The 24,245-nt window shown below is 40.1% G+C and overlaps 1 protein-coding gene across 1 annotated transcript; it reads left to right on the top strand.

Moving 5' to 3' along the window:
* The first annotated feature begins 1,172 nt into the window (after positions 1 to 1,172).
* LOC109475418 lies at positions 1,173 to 17,591 on the top strand. Its single transcript, XM_019776024.1, has 16 exons — positions 1,173 to 1,245; positions 4,921 to 5,028; positions 5,562 to 5,951; positions 7,453 to 7,569; positions 9,799 to 10,060; positions 10,224 to 10,375; positions 10,853 to 11,074; positions 11,262 to 11,450; positions 12,101 to 12,213; positions 12,322 to 12,366; positions 13,670 to 13,779; positions 14,025 to 14,212; positions 15,163 to 15,480; positions 15,593 to 15,725; positions 16,795 to 16,932; positions 17,285 to 17,591. Exons 1-16 carry the CDS (start codon positions 1,173 to 1,175, stop codon positions 17,589 to 17,591), a joined length of 2,865 nt encoding a protein of 954 aa, XP_019631583.1.
* Positions 17,592 to 24,245: the final 6,654 nt, after the last annotated feature.

Below are 24,245 nucleotides of genomic sequence, written 5' to 3'. Positions count from 1 at the left end.
GGAAGGAAGTTTAAAGTCTCGCGCCAATTTTCCTGTCGGATAAAGTCTGGATGGCTTGTGCTAAAAAAAAAAACTTGGTGACTTTACCTCTTTTGAAAAAATTCAGTAATTTCTATTTGAGCAATAAGAAATTTAGTTTGATTTGAAATTACATATGCTTTCTTAGACTAATAGCATCCTATGCAATCTGATTCAATTGTTTCAAGTTAAAACTTGTGATCCAACACAATAGGTAATTTCTCACCTAGAATTTTCAACCGGCACCTCTGGTCTTCTTCGGTAGACTGACCCAGTGAGACTGTCACGTGGCGTTATTGAGGTGTGACGTAGCACTGGGTCAAAGGTATCTAGTAGACGACGTTGGCCCCGTCGCGGTTGTGATGCGCGATGGGCCCTGATGTAAATAGCCTCTGTCACCCCTTGTTCCATGGCCAATATTGTATGACCAATGATGCAGTTATCATTGTTAAGACTTCATAATTGATGTCGATGATGTCGATGTTGATGAAGTTATTGGTCAAAATCCAGCGTGATGGGGCCGTGTGGCGTAACGGTAGAGTGTTCTAAGAGATTCTTGATTCGAATCCTGTCCCATGCCACTGATCTTGTGCCATTGGAAAAGGCACTTTACACGTCTTAGCTCAGGTGTAAATGAGTACCTAGCTTCGGTTAAGGACGTCTCTCGGATAGGATGTTAAATGGAGGTCTTTGGGGGTCTTTTGTTTTTGAAAGAACCACACCCCACGCACGTTAAAGAACCCACCACTCTTACCAAAAAGAGTAAGTATAAGACCGCTGAAATTGTTGGTGATAGCCCCCCCCCCCATCCCCGAGGGCGAAATAGCTGGGTTCGAGAGATGAGCGGTCGGCCTAAAAATGCATCACTTTATTTTATAACGTCATTTTCTTGTCTCTTATTATACCCATATCATTTTATAACACCTTTTTGTTGTATACCTGCCGAGTTTTACGATTATACAATAAGCAGTAAAAAGTCAAGTCTGAATAGGATTAAGAAAACTCTTAACTGATGAAAAACAGTTCTGTAGCAATCACTTAAAATTACTGTGTTATTTTTTATTCTGCTCTTTATTCACATCTCAGAAGAAATGGGTCTCTGTTTTCACAGACACATGTACTGGGTCAGGCCCTATAATATTCACCGAGCTGCGATGGACGGCAGCAACCCAACTACTATCATCAGGAGTGTGTTTGATTCCTCGGCCATTGCAATAGACTACACAGGTGAGAAAACAAGCAATAGAGAAAGATCCTGGTAACAGCCTGTTAGTACACAAAGGACAATTTTGTTATGATACTGCTAGTTTAAAGTTACACATTACAAATTTTTCCCGTTTCAGTGTCTTTCTTCTATCTGTAAGGTCAAATCGTTTATCAGGGGACGCCATGTTTTTATCTTAACGGCTAGATGGTGTGATCTGAAAACAAGGGTCTAACTTAATTTACATCCTTACATCAGACATGCTTGAAACAGACAAAGCAAAAGGGAGTAAATGGTGTCGTCTGCCCTCCAAAACGTTATTAGGACGTTTCATGATGACAACATTAGGGAAAAAGAAGAGCTAGATAACTATTGAATATTATAACGTGATCTAGTATACAATGTATGATGTTTAAGAAAACGATTTTCCTTTTAAAGTAATGAATGTTTTCCCAAGCGTTAACCCTAACACTCTGAAAGTCGTGGATACCATGACTAGGAGTTACATGGGACGGGCCCGAATAGGGCTAAATGAACAATAGAGTTACATGGGACGGGCCCAAATAGTGCTAAATGAACTATAGAGTTACATGGGACGGGCCTGAATAGGACTAAATGAACAATAGATATAAACTCCTTAAAATTTACTTTGTTATTTTAAGTGTACACGACGAATAATACTGGATCTCATCAACTAATAAACTATTTTGACTTACCATTGCTTACCTCCAACCTATAACTATCTATATGATTTTTCCCTCTGCAGTATTTATTCTATATTTTAGCACTTTCTATAGACATACATGTATTATTAAACAGCATCATCATGCATGATGACTCGATGGTTATCTGGATGTGTTTCTGTTCTGAAAAGTGTTTTTCTTCCAATCAGAGAATCGGTTGTATTATTCCGTTAACGACGCAATCTACAGCTCAGACATGCTCGGCACCAATACACAACTTGTTAAGCCTGGAGACGGGAAACATGTACAAGCGGTTACGGTTGATGATAACTACGTATACTGGATACATTACAGGGCTGGTGAAGTAAGAAGGTAAGAAAATCCCCTTAATCTATTTTAGCTTTTAAAACGAATGCAAAAGTTGTAATCATTGCAGTTGATGATAAAAAGGTATTGCCTTTTCCCTTTAGTATCTCTGTGTAACAATTTGCTGACATAATATATCACTCCAGGTTATCCAAGTCCAGCATGAATCAGACTGTTCTGGTTGATGACCTGGTGTATCCTACTGACATCTACTTGTCCACGGCAGCGCCTCCTAACGTCACCAATGGTAATTACCTTTGTCAGGAAGGTTATATTCCCGGGGGCATGTGCGTGCAATAGTGTTACTGTGGAACACAGTCAATGTTATTTTTTAAAGAGCATAGTATAATTACCTTAACAAGAATTCGGAGATCTTATACCTTCATCAGATATCATGGTTATCTCATCACAAATTACATATATTTGATGTGATTGTAAAAGTTCATTCCTCTGGTAATATTTAATTTCAATATCTCATCAGTAATTAAGCAAATGACCTCTACATTAATCTACATTTTATGCATTTGTGTGGTAATAGCTTGGGAAGTGAATATTAGGAATCATGGTAATTTGGATATAATTGCCATAAAAATATAGTAAATGTACATTTCATCGGTGCAATATGAAGTTTATGCCGTTTCTTGATGACATATTATAACAAAGAATGAAATGGAGATGATCAAATGTAATACTGGTGTAACATTACACAAGGAAGTAGAGAGATGTTTATGTTCTTATGTTCCGTCCTGATACAATTTCTATATCTTAGTCAATACATCTACATATCATTGCAAAAAGCGAAAAAGTAAAATAACTTTTCGACTAAATGTATCAGCATAATAGCATACAATTCCTCCTCGTGTCTTCTATCTATTTATTTATGTGCAGAGTGTACTAGAAGGATTAACGTGAATAACTAGCCTTTCAGAACTACCTGTATCTACCTCACAATGTATAATGTATTTGCTATTAATGATGTATGGCATAGAATCGACATGTAAGTTGTACTAGTTTAAAGTAAATATCTGGTAGCCCTACTATCATAACGCTGTAACGCTATTCAGACGGGGGGGGGTTAAGGCCCGCGCCAACTTTCATCTCACATAGCGCCTGAATGGCTTACGTTATAACCGTCAAATTTGGTGACTTTTCCTAAGATATCAGGCGACAATGTCATATTGATTAGGTATACATTAATGAAGTTTCGTGTTGCCATGGCAACGGGGTTCTGACAGACAGTTTTTATGAACTTGGACTTTGACTTGACTTCAATAAATGTGGATGGGTATCTGCAAAGAAACATTCATAAAAATTACACATTACCAATCAGGACACAATTTACGAAGTGACAAACAATAATAATGTGTTAATGCCCCGCCCCATGGTGTATATGATGAGATAATCCCTGTTCAGGTAGGATAACCACCGAATAAACCACAGAGTGAGCGTGAGAGGGATTATCTTACTAAATACACCGAGGATAAGGCGGAGCATTTACGTTATTATCATATAGCCTATCCAACTGACACAGTTATTCGACACAAATTCCTATATTAAAATTCCCTCATTGCTGAAAAATGTCTGTATTGCCAAAAGAAACAAGATACATGTATGGCGTGGGCAAAAAAGAGGTCGTCTACGGTCACCAAGTGACATTGGAACAGTACTACTTTTATTGGGGGTGTCGAAAACTATGTTTAGTCTTTTTCTGCTGAAATTTCATTTATATCTTATTAATTATGTTAAGTAATTGTTCGAAATAAGCTAATCGATAAATATTACGAGTCGCAACACTACTGTTAGTGTCCTGTCCCCTGTAAAATGGTACGGTCGGTTATTTAAGGGGTCGGTTATTTTTAAAAAACGACTACTGTTAAGGTTTGGGCCTGATAACCAATGGGAAATGGAGCCTTGTGATTGGTCGACGTCATCTGCCTATACGATAATAAGTAATAAGTTGATACATGATAGATCAATAACCTATATAGATAGCATCAAAAAGACAAGTATGGTTAGTGCAGTACCTCTTTGGCTAATGATTGGGTTTCATATATGAGACACGAGTAATAATGGCTTAATAATTCATATATTGTGCAAAAATAACGTTCATAGTTGATAACAATAAATGTAGCTAGAGAAAATATACACCAAGTAAATTTTATGGATGACGTCCTTTGGAGACCCTAAATCTAATGCGAGAGGGCGAAAGAAAAAACAAGAAGGGCCCTAAAAAACAATATGCCTAGATTAGAAATATACTAAGAGATGACAAATGTTAGGAAACAAACTGAATGAGGTGACACAGTGTAACAAGCAAGATATCTTTTATTCATCACCAAAACAGCAATAAATCAGGTGGAACGTTCAATCTGACGATTTCCGGCACTGTCGTGACTCTTTGGTCATAGTTACAGGAAGTGGAATTTCTTGGGTTTTTTTTCTAGGAACGGGCCAAAATCAATGCGCGCGCGGACGTCATCAATAAAATTTACTTGGTGTGGCCTAACTTAAAGGTGCCAAAGTATATTTTACCTGCAAAAACCTTGCAATCCGTGGCAACTAACTTTTATCACATAACTGTTTAAGCATCTGTTTTAATTTACACAATCATATCTTGAATTTTAACTTGCCCATGTATCCGTATGTCAGCCTGTTCCTCGTCCAATGGAGGATGTAAGGAGCTGTGCCTGGCGCATCCAGGGGGAAGAACGTGCGCCTGTCGGGATTCCTGGGAACTGCAGGAGGATGGACGGAGCTGTGAGTACAATATCGTCTGGTGCCTTGTTCAAAAATAAAACCGCAAATCAGTTGTTACGTATTAGTATAACGTGGGCTTTGATGTTTTGCATACGTGATTACGTCAATAAGCTAAAGTAGTCTCCATCATGTACATTTTTGTGGATTCTGTAATTGAGTTTATAAAGGTATATTCAGATACACATGATCAATTTTGCTCAAGTTTGCACCCTTCGACCATCCAATTATGTCTCTGATGCCCCGGAGCACCTAAATGATTTTCATATCATAATGAGAAAAAAGCATACTTGTTAAAGATATCTCAACCAGAGTTAGTGTACTTATTTACAGTACAATGCATTTCTTTAGAGGGTAGGTTGTACATGCTTGCGTTTCCCCTGCATAGATACTTCGAGTCAAGTTCATGTTGTTACTCCAGAGTGGGACTTAGTGTACAAGTAGTAGGAGAGTAGGAAAAGTGGTAAGAGTGCTCTAAATAGTCTGAATGTCAGATGAAAGACCCAGCTATACCGTTTTGTATCATATTTCTACAGGCTGTCCCTCTGGCTATACTGCATACGGGGGTGCGTGCTTCAAGGCGTACAACCAAGACAAAACCTACAGCCAGGCCAGAGAGGTGTGTGCAGCGGACGGGGCGCTCCTGGCCATGCCGAAGGACAGAGACGTGGACAACTTCGTGAGAGATCTGAAGAACGCCGTGAATAAAATCACACATTTCTGGTTTGGTCTAAATGATGGGAACAATGAAGGTGAGTGGGTGTGGGAAGACGGGACTCCACACGACATCAGCACCGACTGGAACCTCTGGCAGCCGGGAGAACCCAACGGTAACGAGGGAGAAAACTGCGCGAACTACTATGGATCAAGCTGGAATGACGCACCGTGCTCCTCTGCTTACAAGTTTATCTGCCAGCTGAATGAAGGTATGTCACATAACGTTCTATAAAATTAACATAAGTTTTTCTTAAAATTACAGTAAATATTTATCAAATGCACGCCTTGTGTTTACTTCATTTGTGTCAGTTTATTTCATTTGTCTTGGTTTCTTAGATACTTTATCAAGACAATCTTGTGTTTAGGGTAACCGTTGTAAAATTAGAATCGAAAGTTTCTAAGTTATGTTACTCCTTACATACATGTTGTTATATTATAATAATATAAATAGATAAATTACGTGTTCTTCAGATCCCAAGGCCCTTTTCCCACTTTGATGTTTTGCCTGTCGTATCGTATCGTATCGTATCATATCGTATCGAATTGTTTTCTGATTCGGGTCGCGTTTACACATACTGGGGAGTTACGACTGGCTTGGTCCCGCGCCTGCATTCCCACTCTAGCCGGTTAGAGCTGGATAAGCTGCAGTTTCACAAAAAACACATTGCGAGCGTATTTTGGCGATTTCTTATGGCCATTCATCTCTTGAAAATGGTGTGCTGGAAGTATTGAGTGCATTGACCTACATTGGCGGCGACTGGGAAAGAAAAGCGTAAAATGGGGTAGAAATCTCCACACTGTTCGTATGTTGACCACGTGAACCTGGAAGCATGACGTCACCAAGCCTATCAACCAAGCCGGTTTGATCCGGTGAGCGTTTCATCGCAGACGACTTGCCGGCTTAAACCGGCTCGATCGGGATATCATCAATCTCGCAAAGTGGATCCGGATCAAGTGGAATCGAACCGGATCGTAAGCGTTCCCACTGTGGTAAATTTGGCCCCAATCCCACCAGGGCAAAACTGCCCTGATCGAGCCGAATTGATTCGCTTTGATTCCAGCTTTGATCTGGCTCGATCTAGCTCTAAAGCTAATTAATTCGGCTCGATCCGGACAATTTTACCCTGGTGGGAATGTGGCCATAATCCGGATCGATTCAGTTAGCTACCAATTCGTCCCCATCCGGATTATTTTACAGTAGTGGGAATGTGACCCACATTTGCACCGGATGTCAGCCGCTCCGGACCCTTCCGACTAAACCTCAATAATTGTAAGCTCCTCACAAATCAACCCTTGGCTGCAAAGACTGAGTTATCTGCCCCACCCAATTACAATAATTTCTGAAAAGCAGAATCAATTCAAAATCTTTAAAGCTTTCTTATGTAACACTAGGACGATAGTAAATTTTCTACTAATTTATTTACAGACTTGAATTAACCCTTCTCCGGATCCATTTGTAAATAAAAGCTTAACGAGTGTGTCCACCACTTAGAAACACAGCTGTCAGCCATGTTTGTTTGTGGTGGCATCGCAAACTTTGCGCTTTGTGCGTGCTGTTTTTGCGCGAATTATGTATGTCATAAATGTGCACAAACATAACACATGTGCAGTTATAAAGTGGAAGTAAATTACAATCACGAATTTTTTTGAATGAAATGCAAAAATGTTACATAATTCCTTTTTAAGAACTTAATGTTTATGAAATTAAAGCAATCAGCTGCTCTCTGGGACATTTCCGCTGTGGACACGGACTTGCCTGTATCCTATCCTGGAAGCGTTGTGACGGGATCGCAGACTGCACGGACGGGAGTGATGAGGAGGGCTGTGGTAAGTCACTGTTATGTTCCCATGTAGCATGTACGTGTACTAAAACTAGCTGTTGTTTGTATATCAGTATTCTTAATGCCGAAGTTACATTTCCAACGGGGCCCGAGCGGCATGTTCCCGATCTAGAAACCAGCCGGCGTCAAGAAGCTGGGCGGACACCGGCTGTCATGGTCACAATTAGGTTACGGCCTCGTCCCGACGTTTTCTTTTTTTTTTTGCTGGGGTACGGGTTGATTTTCCGGTCCCGACCGACAGTGTCAAAAACAGGCAGAACCAGAACCCGGTTTTGAATTGTGACCTAGGCATAACAGATATCAGATAGTCAGATGACATCAACCAATCAACAGGCTCCATTTTCCACTGGTTATTAGGCCGTAACCTCAAAAGTGGTCGGTTATTAAAATAACTGACCACTTTTTTTACCGTACCATTAAAAAGGGGAAAGGACACTAAAAGTGCAAGCTGCGTAAAACCGGTCTGTAATGTTCGAACCACTCCCATCGTGAAGGTCCCCTACTCTTTCGATAAGTGCGGTGGGTTCTTTAACGTTCGTCGGATGAAGTTCTCTGAAACACGGGATCTCCATTTAACGTCCTATCGGAGGGACGTCCCTAACCAAAGCTAGGTACTCATTTACACCTAAGCAAAGTAAGAAAAGCCGTGCGTTTAAATTGCCTTTCCAAGGACATTAGATCGATGGCATCAAGCAGGATTCGAACCAAGGGCCACTTTGGTCTGAGCTGAACACTCTACCGTTACGCCACATGACCCACCAGAATACATTATAAATTTGTTTTCAACTTTTTTGATGCTTTTTTTGTCTTTTATATCGTATTTTCCGTTCAACAAGACTGCACCAGAATTTGGAAAGGTGACCTCAGTATTAGTGATCAATGGGAGATATATGTATATAAAAATTGAGAATTATATGCATATGGTTTTATAAGACTATTATTTATTATTTCTATCATGACTTATTTTTATGTTTCAACAATTCTGAAATTGTCATTTCTTCTTGTACAAAGTCATGCCAAACATGTCTTAACTAAGATGGGCAAAGTATACCAGTGGCCAATAAAGACATGATTCTCAAAGGGTCCATGAAAAAAAATAATCTAAGGAACGAACCAGCTGGTACACCAGTGGTCGATTGTCCAGTTTTGAATTTAGGCTACAGTTACCTTTTGTTTCGGAAGCTTGTCTTGTTACTCCGTGAAGGAGGTCATGACCTCCGGACGGAGTGTTGTGAGTAGCCGTTTTTTCGTGTTCGCAGTCAAAAAACTGGGTTCTCTTTGTGTAATCGGCACGCAATTTTATACGCAGTCTGCGGGCATGCCCGTGTTGATGCACGAATGTGTATTTTTGCCGTTGCTATTTTCGCGGTCAATGCAATATTTCAAATTGGAATGGTCCAGAAAAGCCCATTGTTTTAAATAGCGGGGGGGGGGGAGTTTAAACTTCATGCAGATGTGGGGAGGGGTCGATAGGTGGTAACAGATGTTTTTCCCCATGCTTAAGCATTGGGCCGAATCTTCAAGATGTTCGCAGCCAAAACGCATTGTTCTGTACGCAGCATTTCTGTTTAATTGGGCATGTGGTGTGCCATTATGTCCGTGATAATGCACGTCTTTTTATTTTCACCGTAGCAGTTTTGATATTGAAGTAAATGCATAATCTAGAAACATTCCTACATTTACAATCCTGTGGAAAAGGCCGTGGGTTTAGGTAGTTGTCTGGTAGCAGAGGTCCTCTAAGCAGATATTAGCTATAGGTGGCTGTTGTGCATATTGGTTACGAGAATCTTTTGGGATTGTGGTTTGCACCTACTGCAATACCTTGTCAAATTAATAATATGTAGTAAATGAAAGATATTGTTATGAAAGCCGACTTTGTTCATCTATTTAGATTGTCGTGTTGTTGATTTTATGTAGCCTGTGTTCACATTAGTCAGTCTGCAACTTTTTCCCCAAGGCGGGCGGCAAACTTCTGGGCAGGTGGCCACCAGGAGCGCGATTTTTTAGTCAGGCTGGATTATTAGACCAGGGATTTAGCCATTTTTACGATACGTTGTTACCAGTTGTTAAGTGATCACACACTGTTTACATACACTATTACTGTTCTCAATCTGCAAAATATAAAACTTCACGGAGAATTGTCGTCTATGAACACTTGTTGAATACTGTCAAGATTGCAAACACTGAAAATTATCAATTGTTTTAAACCTTTCAGTATGCGAACCAATCCCTGAGGATTTTGAAATCGACAGCAGGCTTGCAATGCTACCGAATCAGCTGGGACAGACGACATTTGAGGAGATACAGAATTCCTCTGTCGTGGAGCTGCTCAACAGTTCGTACAGCATCCCAGGAAAGTACCATCCAGAGATGAGGACATTCATATCAACGCTTATTTTCCCGCAATGCAATGTCTCCGAAGAGAACAAGACTCGCTGCTCTTCGTCACCAAATGCAGGCAACATGACCTCATGCATGTGAGTGGAAAAAATAACGTTATGATAATGACTTTTAGTCACCTGAAAGGCTTCGACTAACCTAAAGAACAGAAGTAATATGACGTCAATTTTTGCGTGTGCAACAAACCTGGTAAATGTGCTACTTTCGCTGACTGGTGTTATATCTACTGATGTTTCTCAGGGGAACACAGCTGGTACCATGCCGCTCGTGGTGTGAAGAAGTGCTCAACATGGCTGATGACTGGATAAAGAACCAGCTGCCGCGATGTAGTTTGTTTCCTTCATCCAATCACAATTGTTGGAATCCTAATTCAGCTAAGAAGGGAAGCGAAGGTGAAAATGAAGATTTTTTTGTCCGTTTCTCCACGGGAATTAGCTATAAATAGGACTCTGCTATAACAATTTTTACCTCCATGATGGAGGCATTGTTATGGCGTGTCTGTGTGTGTGTCTGTCTGTTTGTGTTTTGCACATTTGTAGCCAGCACTTTTGAACCTTTAAACCTTTAAATGGATTGTAATGATATTTGGTATGTGGGTAGGTGTTGGTTAGGCAAAGGTCAGGGTCAAATTTGGGCCTCCTGGTGGCTGACCTTGGTACTGCAACAGAACTTTCGGTTTTTGCATATTTTGTCCTGGACATTTTGTCGAGGGTAGCTTAGACAGAGATCTACATTATTGGATGTTATGCAAACGATGACTTCATTTGCCTTACGGGCACGCCAACCAAATTCACCAAATTCAATCAAGGGTGTATCATGATGACACATACACTATTACCTTGTGATATGTGTCGGTTTGTATTCCTCAGTTTGCTACCACGGCGTAGGAATAAACTACCGTGGCACATGGAGTAAAACTACATCCGGGGCAGATTGTGTCGAGTGGTCAGCTCCGCAAGCTGGTTACTACAAGACAGAGTTTCCCTGGGCAAACCTGGATAACAACTACTGCCGCAACCCTACCGGTCTGGAACGGCCATTTTGTTTGACCGAAGACGGTAGCCAGGAGGAATGTGACGTCATCCCGTGTGGTAAGTTTTCTTGTAAGGAAGTAATTATGTCTTCCTTTTAAAAAATAAGAACCGTTCATTATTTGCTTCTTGGGCAATAAGAGCACTTCTTTTGTTCTACCCAGCTCATTTCATGAATTTTTTTCCACTGACTGTTATATCCATAAAATTTTTTCCACCGACTGTTATGTCTAACTGTATACACCAGATGCTGAAGGCTGCTGGGACAGAGGTCCTCCAAACTACGGCAAGAGAACTCCAACCAAGAGGTTCTACTACGTAGGAGAAAAGGTGACATACTCCTGCAACGAAGGCTACAAACTCAAGTCCGGTTACACCAATGAAGTGAGGTGCATCGGGGGAGGCCATTGGCAGTATGACAAACCCAGTTGTTCAGGTAAGTCTTAAAGCTTCAGTCTTTGCAACAGGTGGATTGTACACATCGTAATATCTGTTTTACTGTGCGTACGCCAACTATTGTTGTGTCACGTTTATGTTTGTGGGACAGATAAACATGAATAAATCAATGTAAGAACAACAGTGAAAAGAATATATTTGCCTACAGATCTATAAAGCTGTGGAAGGCATTGCTTCACTTTCTGAATGTCATTAGACTTGAACGTAGTTTTCATTGTTTGATAAATTATAAATGATCTAACACACTTAGCCAATTAGCCTCATATGTGGCTAAAGGGTGTCGTAATAAACCAATAAATCAAACCAATAGCCATAAGACCAACTTCACTTGCCACAAGTGCACTTTCTGAATTTCATTTGAATTGAACGTAGTTTTCATTGTTTGATAAATCATAAATATTTAACACACTAAAACCAGAATAAATTATATTCTTTTGTCATGTGTTGCGACCATTTATCATCGTTAGTCATCCTCAACAGAGGTGAAGCGTAATGCTTTTATCAAGTAGTTAAACTTGCGACGACTCGCGTTTCATAACATATAGGCACAAAAGTTTGACAATCAATTTGCTATTTATCAGTTTCTGCATATTTTACGGATTTTACACAAAAAAACGCACCCTCCTGTAGTTAATCATAGGCAAAGGCTGCAAGAGGATCTACTGGAGATTTCCAGTACAAGTCTGTCACCTGAGAATGTTATCATCAACTTCACTGGATCTGTGGTACAGCTTGTCGACTTGGTAAGTACATTTATCTGTTGCACACTTTATACCCCCTTTAGTTTCCACTACAAAATCACTTTTAAGACCACAAATGCAGCTTAATTGATGCTCTAACTGGTATTTCAGGATGAAAAGAAGGAGCAACTGGTGGCGTCTGTTGTCATCGATTTCGTAAGTTGTCATAGTTATGAGAATACTACTTAAAGTTAACCGTATTCCGACCGGGGGGGGGGATTTTAAGGCCCGCGCCCACTTTCATCTCAGATAGCGCCTGAACAGCTTGTGCTAGCACCGTCAAATTTTATGACTTTTCCTAAACAATGTCTGGCAACAATTTCATATCAATTAGATAAGTTCCTGATTTTTTGCGTAGCCATGGCAACGGGTTTCTGACACGCAGTTTTTTGAAAAATCTGTAATTTTGGTTCGAACATTAAATTTTTTAGGTTCTATGTTTAATTACACTTACTTTTTAAGATTAATAACATCTGATATAATTATATAATTTTTAAAATTAAACATTCACTAGAAAAGTAACATTTGCAAAGAAAATTAATAATGTTTACCTTCGCATATGGTCTGCTTGGTTAATTCTTACTCAGACACATTCACATATATATTGTGACAGGAGTTTAAATCTCTCCTGCTATAAAATTGCAACATTATGTAACCCAACACCAGTTACTGTGGTGACACACGTCAACAAATCAGGTCAGAGGCTAGGTAGGAGGGTACTGTATGGAGAAGAAGAAGAAACTGAGCAAAAACAATATGTTTAATTTATGCTTATTTGATGACGTCATCGATCAAAATCTAAGATGGCGGACCATATAATTAGCTGTTGTGTAACCATGTTTTTCACTGATTTTTCGTCTCAACTCCGTGTTTTTTTCACATAAAACGTTCATATAAGCATCTTTAGTCCATTTGCGTTGCAGACATTAATATTCTATCATAGACACTATTAGTTAATCTCCAAGCAGATCTTTTGGTGGGGGTAAGACAGTATCAAATTGGCTAGTCTGTATCCATTTCCCCACCCAACTTGGGTGGGGAAATGGATACAGACTGGCCAATTTGATACTTTCTTACCCCCACCAAAAGATCTGCTTGGAGATTAACTATTAGTTAAGGTTTGGTTGAGTTTTACGGAAAAAAATTGATTGTTTTAGCCCCCAAAATCATATAAATGACGTCATATGACGTCATAATTACACATTAATTGTCGTTATGAATCAATTTTATTTCTAAACCATTGAAAATTTGGTGGCCCTACGATAAGTGATTGAGTTACAGAGGCGGGCCTCAAATGCCCCCCCCCCCCGCCGGTCTGAGCATGCCCAAAAACGTCCGGTCTGAATAACGTTAAGGAAAGTTTTTAGACAATATTTTGGTCACGTCATTTTGGCCTATAGACATTAACATCTTTTTGCTTTTCTTTTTGTCGCTTCATGCATTAATATGTTTTCGTTAGACATGGCAGGACAGCCGACTGAGTTGGGATCCGAAGTACTATGATAACGTCACCAGCCTCAGCGTTCACGGCAACGATATTTGGACACCAACATTGACCCTGAAAAGAAAGTACGCTGTACTTCTTTAATTGGCACTTTATAAAATTCTATCCATACATAAAATTTCCTTCATCATATTAAATATGAATTAGTATATCTGAGCAACACAATGGCTAGGCTTTGCGTTATCCCAAAACCGCATGACCTGTATACTATGTCTATGTCATTAATAATAATACATAAATACACAAGAAGACAACGTTTTAATGCAATTAACAAAACACAAGCGGCCAAAATTTGTTGGTTACTTCGCAGTGCCGATCCGGTCTATAAAGGCCTACAGAAGGATGTGCCGGTCCGAGTGAGCAGCGATGGTCTGGTGGAATGGAGTGTAGAAACCCTGACCACCACCGTGTGTGATGCAGACCCCTTCTTCTTTCCTGCAGACACCATGGAATGCAACATCTGCTTTTCTGCAACCACAGCAATTGCACAAACCATCCGTAAGTGTTGAAGTCATATTGTTTTTCCTCATGTTCCGTACGTGGTAAAGTCATATTGTTTTTCCTCGCGTTTCTTTTTCCTTCTCCTCCTTCTCCTGCCATTTCTTTAAATTGATGCAACTCCTTCATTTTTAGGCCAAATAACATGACATTTGGCATGAAGGTAGAGTGAGCAAATACTCCAAGGCATTTTGTTTTCACGCGTGATACGGGCTTTTGGAATTGTTATATTCCAGCCTTTTAGTTGTGTTATAGAAAATGTACTATAATAGCAGTGTGTTACCATATTTGGGCATGTGTCATCAGAATGGCATGTAGAACAGGCAAGCAATAAGCATGCATCCTTCCTTTCTTCTCCTTGCTGATTGGCTGTTCGGATCTGATTTTGTTAACTCAAGTAACACATTTACAAAGCCATGCACTAAAAACTTTATTCAAGTGTTTTGGTAGGTAATTATGTCAAGCTTTCCTGCTCCAGCATTGGAATGCGGGGCATAAGCGCTTCTTTTTATGTTGAAAATCAACAGTTTGCATTATGCAATTAAAAATCCCAACCTATAATGTAAGGGATAGCTATCCAACTGTTGTCACTTCATGCTAGGTATAAAGTTACATGTATATCAATGTAAAGAATTAATATTGTTTTCCCTTGTATTTCTCCTTCTTTCCCTGCTATGTCGTGAAATATGGTGAAGTCATGCTGAATTTTCTCCAAAGCAAATGTTGGCCTTTTTAGTTATGTCCGTTTTTAAAAGATGATAGTATACATAATGTTATGTTTGACAATGCTTTACAGAAGAAGGATGCACTTATAACTACGAAAACGAAATCTTACAAAATCTTATGTATTTTACATTTCTGATACATATTGTCCTAATAACAATAAATTTAGGATTTGATTTATTTGAACAATATGTTTAACATAGAATGCGAAGTGGAATGGCCTGCAGCCAACATGGGAATCACTCCGTGCAACTCTTACTCTACTGCAACACCGGAGGGTGAATGGTACCGAAAGGATAAGATCTTTGCAAAAGAAAACAGCGAAGCGTGCCTCGCTATTCATCTATCGAGGAACCCGCTGTTCCACATCGCCACTACTGTAGGACCCTGCATCATCCTGGTGGTACTAATGAACATCACATTCATCATGCCCTTAGACAGGGGCGACCGGATCGCGTTTGGAGTGACCATTCTACTCTCCATGGTCGTGTCTCTCGTGTTTGTGACAGACGTACTTCCTGTCAAGGGGGCACTGCCTCTTTTCGGTGAGTAAAGATTAGATATACCCTCACAGTATTGTTTTCAAGACAATTTGTTCAAGGCAGTGGCTACTTTGTATGTTATTAAGTTGACTAGTTACCATCTCTAATGTTACAGCTACGCTGGTCATCTTGTGGATGGGGCTGATGGGATTATTCCTGTTCTTCACTCTGGCCATCATCGTCATTTACGACCGGCAGGGCAGCCTGTCTCCGCGGACGAAGATTATTTTCCTCCGCTACATTTCAAAGTACCTACTATTTTTTTTGCTCAGTATATCTTATCGATATCTGAAAGAGTCCTTTATTTTTAAAATCTGCACACAACCATCAATGTACAATCAGACATTTATTTGGAAAGTATTAAATATAATTTTATTCATTTTAACAAGAGTTCCACGACCTCATAACTTTGCCAAATGATGTTAACCCTTCCGGTTGACGAAGTATACAATTTTAATCATTGATTTCGCAAATAAGAGCGTCATTTGCATGGATTACATCAGTTGATCATATTCTCCACCCAATGACAGCCTTATCTTAACAAAAAAGGCTATTCTAGCACTTCCTTTTAAATAATGCAAATGACGTCATAATGTGAATAAATTATCTTCAATGATGTTCACCTTCACTTAACTTTCAAATGTGGCAAGTATAAGATTCCCAGCAATTACAACTATAAAATAACAATTTCTCATTAATTATGCGAATTAGGTCTCCATTTACATAATCTACATCCTCAGATTTTTTCTCGTTCTCAATTACATGTCACAAGTGTTTCATAGTCCTATTATCGGATGAAGCAGATTTATAGAATTTCCTCATCAATTATGCAAATTAGCTCCTGATTTGCATAATTGTCATCTGATTATGCCAAGCATCACTTTAGCTACCTACATACCAAAAATCATGACAATCTGTCCCCCGGTTCTTGAGTTATCCACCTTCAGAGATTTTTTAAGAAACGCTCCTGCAGTTTCAACTCAACTGCTAGGGAGCCAAACTCATGTCACTTCTTGTCTACCCCCAAGAGCTACCTACCAACGAAAATTCGTGACCCTAGCATGTCCAGATCGCGAGATATTAAAACCGGAAGTTCTGCTGCAGTACCAAGAAAAGCCGCCAGGGAGGCCAAAATCTAATCATTTCTAGGTCTCATCAAGACCTACCCACCTACTAAGTTTTATGACACTGCATATTAAGCTTCTTGAGTTATGCTGTTCACAGACAGACAGACAGACAGACAAACAGATAGACGGACGAACGCTACTGAAATCATAACCTTCTTGGCGAAGGTAATGATTCTTGTCTGTTATTTAGGATGCTGCTGCTGGGAGATCTAACAGAGGAGAAACGTACGGGTGACGGAGAGGCTGGTTTGCCTCACCAGCCTGACATGGAGATGACCAACTACGCCTTTCAAACCGATGATATGGCGGCGGCCGACGAAGGAAGAAGGTGTGGTGTTGGTTATAAGTAAAAACGTAATTAACACAACATAAGTACAGTGACTTTCGCAAGGTCTATAACTAGAAATACATACAGACACGTGGGTACAAAAGAATTGACCTACGTACTTCTGCAGCTAAATCAACTAATAACTCTTTCTTGTAAGGTTATAAGGTCTAAACATACTATACTATAGTTACCTATCTGTACACAGTAAGGGTTATTTCCTTCTAGAATGAAGTTGATTTTATCTTTTTATATCAGAAATGTAACAAATTCCGTTATAACGTTAAGCAAGCTGAAAGAAGGTTGAACAGCTTTCTTCGTTTCTCATCCATAATAAACGCCCTTCATCTTCCAGGAGCACCGGGCAGCCATCGACGCCTCCCACAGCTACAGGGCTGGAGACCACTGGTTCTTCTGGTCTACCTGAGCTGATCTCGTGTGTGAAGGAGATGACCACGGTGATGAAGACCGAGATGGGAGTGCTGACAAAGGCGGTTAACAACCAAACAAAGGAGCTGGAAGAGCTGACCAAGGCCATGAAGAACGAGGAGGAGGTGTCTGACTACACCCTGCTGGCTAAGGTCCTGGACAGGCTCAGTCTTGCCATGTACATCATCAGCATCGTGATTACCATTCCTTTGACCATGTATTTGAACCAGTAAAGATCTGTCAGAAACTTTGATGAAACTAGAAAGGCCGACATTTGCTTGCGAGCAAATGCAGCAGATGGCTTCACCACATCCCTCATACCGAAAATGGATCTATCCCACGATGGCTGCCAATACTTAACACCCACATGCAGCAATGGAACCTTTCGATGCCAGAAATAGCCAAAAAGCCCTATTTTACACAATTTTAAAGCAATGTATGTCAAAATCATGAATGACATTCCTTGGACATGTGACCAAGGTATCCCCATACCAAATTTCAGGTCATTCGGATTTAATATTAGGGCACAGGAGCCAAAAAAGTACATTTTTGGTCCGAAAATAGCAAAAAAAGCCCTATTTTACACACTTTTGAAGTGGTATATGTCAAAAGCGTGAATGACATTCTGTGGATATGTCTCCAAGGTATCCCCATACCGAATTGCAGGTCATTCGGATTTAATATTAAGGCACAGAAGCCAAAAATGTACATTTTTGGTCCGAAAATAGCCAAAAAGCCCTATTTTTCCCAGTTTTAAAGCTTGAACTTTTGTAGACATATGTCCAACGTATCCCCATACCAAATTTCAGGTCATTTGGTTTTAGTACCAGGGCCCCAGATCTCAAAATGTATATTTTTTTTGCCTGAAAATGGCCAAAATAAAACCCAAAATAAAACAATTTTAAAGGCCTCTTTCAAAAAAATGAAAAAAAAAAAACGTCTGTAGGTATTTGCCTCTACCTTCATGCCAAATTTGGTGTTATTCGGCCTAAAAACGGCTGAGTTGAATTCCTTTAAAGGAATTCACTTTGTGGTGAAGCCATAATAAAAGAGTTGTGTAATCAAACCGACGCACCTTGTTTAATCAAACCGACGCACCTTGTTTAATCAAACCGACGCACCTTGTTTAATCAAACCGACACACCTTGTTTAATCAAACCGACTCACATTGTTTAATCAAACCGAAGCACCTTGTTTAATCAAACCTACTCACATTATTTAATCAAACCGACGCACCTTGTTTAATCAAACCGACGCACCTTGTTTAATCAAACCGACGCACCTTGTTTAATCAAACCGACTCACATTGTTTAATCAAACCGACTCACCTTGTTTAATCAAACCGACACACCTTGTTTAATCAAACCGACTCACATTGTTTTATCAAACCGACGCACCTTGTTTAATCAAACCGACTTACATTGTTTAATCACACCGACGCACCTTGTTTAACCAAACCGTCGCACCTTGTTTAATCAAACCGACGCACCTTGCTTACGCAATTTAATCCGCTTTCTGTAAAACGTCTTTCCAGCATGTAACCCAGACACAATGTTGTACAGCCTTGTCAATGGATATTTGATTCGCTTCGCTACATTATTTGATTGATTTGAGATCTTTTTGTCAGCTTCTATGTAAATTTACTCATTATTATACATTTTAATCAAACCGATCTGACTTCATGGATGGATTCTTCCGGACAAGTACTAATGCCCGTGGGTGAAAAAAGGCACACCAGAAAAAAGTGCATAGATTTTAAAATTTAAAGATGTTGATTCCTATTTTAGAAGATGGTGCGACAAGCTAACTTCTACACTTTCTTCTTTTCAGAAGACTGTATAACACACTAACTTCCACATTTCCACACGAGGATTTCAGAAGACAGTGTAACAAAATTCCGTTGTTGTTTCAGAAGTTAGACTGTTTTATTTCTCAAACTTTTGGAACAACCTAACTTCTATACTTAGTCTCCCTAAGGATGTACATGTAGATTATTCCCTTTCAGAAGAGTGTGTAACAAACTGATTTGTACACTTGCTCTTTTAGCTTCTACGTTTGAAACAAACATCTAATCTTGTTAATCAATGCAAACACATTGCGTAACATTTATTAGTAAATTAACCGGAAGGCCATCTACTTTTAATTTGAACAATACATCGAAAACGAAATGCAGTTCAAGATTCTAGTCATGGGGTCAATTCAAAAGAGGCACTTCTTCGCAGCAGCAAACAAACCATTCATGACTTGGTAGATAACATGGCAAGATGCTCGAAACCAATAACGGGTCATTTTTTGGTTTAAATGGTGGCAATCACTGGTCACGTGGAGGTCATCCATTAAATCAGATCAGTTTTACTATGTTATGATGTCATACAAAACTGTGTGCAATTATTACATTAAGATAACATGTTATTTCCCATTCAATATGTATTACAACAGCGCTGTTTATAAGAAGCATTCATATTTAATCAAGACACGAAAAAAAATTAGACAATATTTCTTTGTAAGAGTTTGTACGATTTCAGCACAATTTAGCGATTTATTTTTACTATTAGAATATCTAATATTTGCAATTAATACTAACTTTCTACTTTGTCCACTCTGCGTGAAGATGTATAACTAATATATTCAAACACTTGTAATTGGACCTAAACAAATTGTGGTATATATATATCTACAACTTCGTTATAAAACACACGAGGCATTAAATAGTAAATTTTAAACCTTCACGGAGCTGACAATACGAACTGGCCAATCACATGGATAAAACCCTGTATGTGTGCGATTATTATATATCATGTAATTTCGTTTTCAATACATATTACATCAGTGCTGTAAATCAAAAGCAGAATTCCATTCATATTCAGTCAAGGTACGATTAAAATGACACAGACTATATTTTTCTGCAGGATTATGTCCAATGTCAGCATTTATTGATCTTAGCATGAAGGTTCATCTGTGTTGATATATAACATTATGATAACAGCTAAACTTTATGTGGGACTTACCCCAAATCTCTCTTCACGGAATAGACCCTTATACTGCAGCTTCCGGGAAAATTTGGGGTCACAATTTACTTAGTGTTGGTAACGTAAAGTTTAACTGTTATCACAATTTATTGATATTGACGATTACAATATGTAATGTTTGCAAATCAAACCGACCTTCTACTTAGTCAAACCTGTCTTGAGTCATGAATATTCAGAGATTGCAGCTATGTAAATTGCATTGTTAATTATATAAACATTTCATCTAAAACGTATCGTTATAAAACACTTCAGACATTAAATAGTAAGTAACGTTTAACTGGAGAATCATATGGGTAAAATAATACTTAGTCCACTAAATAAATTTACTGTTTTAAAATATGGTCGAATCTAGACTATTTAGTTAATGCTTGAAGTGTTTTAGACGAGTTGGTACATATAAATAAAGTCGTCTAGGCAACAACGTACGGAATAGCAGTTTGAAAGTTTCCATCCGATAAGGATGTTTGTCTAATTTTGTGATGACTCTTTTACCATTAGTATCAATGATAAACGGATTGACGTGCATGTTCTGTTACATTGGTGTCTGGGAACAAAATCTATCCATTAAATCTTTTTAAAATGTCGTGGGTTTTGTATTATTGTGTGATATCCTTCACTGTTGCTTGTCGAAAGATGCAACAGTAAGCCGTTCATTGGCTATCACAACTGGTCGTCACCACTGACAGCTAAATGTCCCATGTTAATGTCGAAACCAAAATTACTAAATTTTCCAAAAGCTTCCTGTCAGAAACCCGTTGCCATGGTAACGCGAAAATCCATTGAATGATCTAATTAATACGCAGTTGTTGCCATCTCATGTGAAAGATATGAGTGTTTTCAAAGAAGCTAATCTTGTGACATGTGCCCCTGTCTATCAAGCCTGGCATACCCACCTAAATAGCCACCCCAGGGGGCCAACCAACGTATGTTGTTTTTGTTATTGTCCTGAGGCCAAACCGGTGGCACCGGTAACTGAACAAGGACTGTTTGAACGCATAAAATATACGCCAAAAATGTGAAATAATGACACAAATGTGTTGAAAAGTGATAGTAAATGTTGGTAACACCAAAATTGAGTATAATTAGAAGATTTTAAAGTTTTGGGTAAAAAGTTACATAATGGGCCTGTAAGCTTGCTGCCACCTTACGGCCAGGGCCAGTGGTAGAGGAAGCGAGCAAGGGTAAGCTGAGGGTTTTAGTTTAGAGAAATCCAAGGCAAAAATGTGGCCGTGCCCTAGAGTCTTACGCCGAGATAAGATTGAAGTGTTTAGAAGCAGAGTTGTATACAGGACACCAGCATCAAGTATACCGTCATCATCACAGTTTGTGAAAGCAAGCTTATCAATAAGTAGCCTTCGATCCACAGGTCCTCGGAAGAGAGGGTGTCGTCTATCCAGTGGGTAAATGGGTCTGGAACAGTAGCCTGGTTACCAAACCTATTATAGCTCCCGAGTCCTACATCCTCTATATGTTTGGTAATGCTGGAGTCACATTTAAAACGGGGCCCGTTCGGCACGCTGTCGGTGTAGATGCCGGCCAGCCTCATGAAGCCGAGCGTGCGCCGGCTGTCAGGTTCACAATTAAATGATCCTTTACGGCTCCCTGTCGTGGCCCGGCCGGCGTTCTAATTAATATTCATACACTTTTGGTCCCCTTGGCGTTTCTGTCAGGGACCCGTCCGGTGCCCGGCCAGTCTCCCGTCTTGACCCGTGCGGCTTGCGGTAGGATGCCGACCGGCTCTTACAGTTCGGCCGGGCAGCTGTCAGGTCCCTGGCGGGGTCCGGGGGGGGGGGGGCGGTGTGTCGGGCTGTCGTGCTTTTGAGCCAGTATATATATATATAAGCGCTGCTGTGCCTGCAACCAGACAGCCCTTGCCAGCAGGCCTAGAAAACTCGCCATTACCCTACGATTCCTGGCGACCGGGAACAGCTACCGATCCTTGGAGTTTGCCTTCATGGTAGCCCACGTGCAACATAATATCACTGTTCATCCCTGAACTATGCCGGGTTTTCCCCTGCCCTTCGGCATTCTGACACTCACGTATACATACGGTGTTACACACAAAAGTAAGTAACCAACCTGAAGTTAGCCCTCCATTCGGCCTTCGATTCGCCAGCCTTCGATTGAGCCTTCGATTCGAATGGTATGCGCTATTTCGTAGACGCCTCGGTCGCGGGAGCATGGTATTGTCCCATATATGCAAATGAGCACGCATACATGATGGTGATGATGATGAATGGTTTATTAAAACAACAAATCACTTGCAGCCCGTAGGCTGAATTGCGGATTTCTTACAAACATTATCAGAGCTCATTTTAAGATAAAACATAGAGTCAATTATTATATATAGGTATTCCAAGTAACGCTGATGTATACTAAAATTTATCATTTGTACCGTAATACGAGTATTAAAAAACATTAAAAGCTAAATGATACATCATTACGGAAATTCTTTAACAAAGTTTAAAACATTTGATCAGGCATTTAAAAGGCGAACAATGTAAGCTATGGGGGAGTTCTCGAGTCGATCAGTCCTGCATTTGATTGGTCTATATTTGTCTCTGTTTCTGGTGGTTCTGTCGTGGTAGTCCGAACCCTTTGGTGGCAGGATTGACGGTGTGTGGGTTTCTAACTGAGTCCCGAACTCAAGACACAGTTTCTGCCGGCGGTCTGAGAGCAACGGAAGGTTTAAGTCTGTCCTGCCTTGCTCGTAGCTAGTGAAGCGCCTTCCAAGTATTGTGCGAACTGCTCTCCGTTGTACAGCTTCTAGTTTGTCGGACTGTGCCCGGGTGAGCCCCGGGTGCCAGACTGGCGCGCAGTATTCCAATACTGGTCTTACGAAGGTCGTATATATAGTGACGAGGTCACCGGTGGGAAGGATGAAGTGTTTGAGTTTCCGAACGAAAAAGAGTCGTCTGTTAGCCATTCCGATCATTCTGGTAACCTGCGTCTCCCATTTCAAGTCTCTCTGCAGCCACACCCCCAGAAGACAGGTGAGTGGCACAACTTCAAGGGGGGATCCATTTATGGTGAGCGATGGTGGTGGGGGCGGGCACACCATGAAGCAGAAAGTGATGACCTTGCACTTGTCTGGGTTAAGTACCATGAGGTTGTCCCGACACCAGCTAGTGAAACTGTCCAGTTCATCCTGCATTAGCGACGGCTCGAGGTAGTGGCGAGATTCTGTCATAGACAGATCATCAACATACTTCCAGTGATGAAGCAGTGCGTCCCTCATGGCATCATCGAACACTACGAGGAAAATTAACGGACCAAGGAGTGTTCCTTGCGGCACTGAGCAGGTCAGTACCTCCCAGTCAGAGAGCTGTCCTCCATAACGAACTCTTTGCCGCCGCTGGGTCAGTAAGTCGCAGACCCACTGGATTAGACTTCCCCTTACTCCAAGCCGTAACAGCTTCTGAATGGCCAACGTATGGTCTATCCTCAGATACAGGATGTAAATAGACATTGCACGTACGTATGTCAAACCAAACCACAGCCTTTCAGACATTGTATTCATTTGATTAAATAATCTTCTAATTTTCAACAACCAAATGAGTTTTAATAATCTTTAAGTGGTCGATACTATCGAATTTCATCAACGAACACGGATCTTCACGTCAAAGATTCAAGAATGCCGTCCAGGACCGCACCCGACATGTTTCCATTAGACGCCTTGTTACAAAGTAACGAAATGATTTTAAATAACCGAATGACTTTCACCAATCTTTAAAAGGTCCAAACTATAAGATTCAACTAATCAAACTAGCACACATTGCGTAGTTTTGACGTCATGACGCCATAAGTCTTGCAAACGTAACCCCGGTATATTTAATGCAATTATACAATATTTAACGC

This window comes from Branchiostoma belcheri, unplaced genomic scaffold, assembly GCF_001625305.1.
Source record: "Branchiostoma belcheri isolate BF01 breed outbred unplaced genomic scaffold, Haploidv18h27 scaffold103, whole genome shotgun sequence".
NCBI lineage: Eukaryota > Metazoa > Chordata > Leptocardii > Amphioxiformes > Branchiostomatidae > Branchiostoma > Branchiostoma belcheri.
This window is presented reverse-complemented; position numbering and strand designations above follow the sequence as displayed.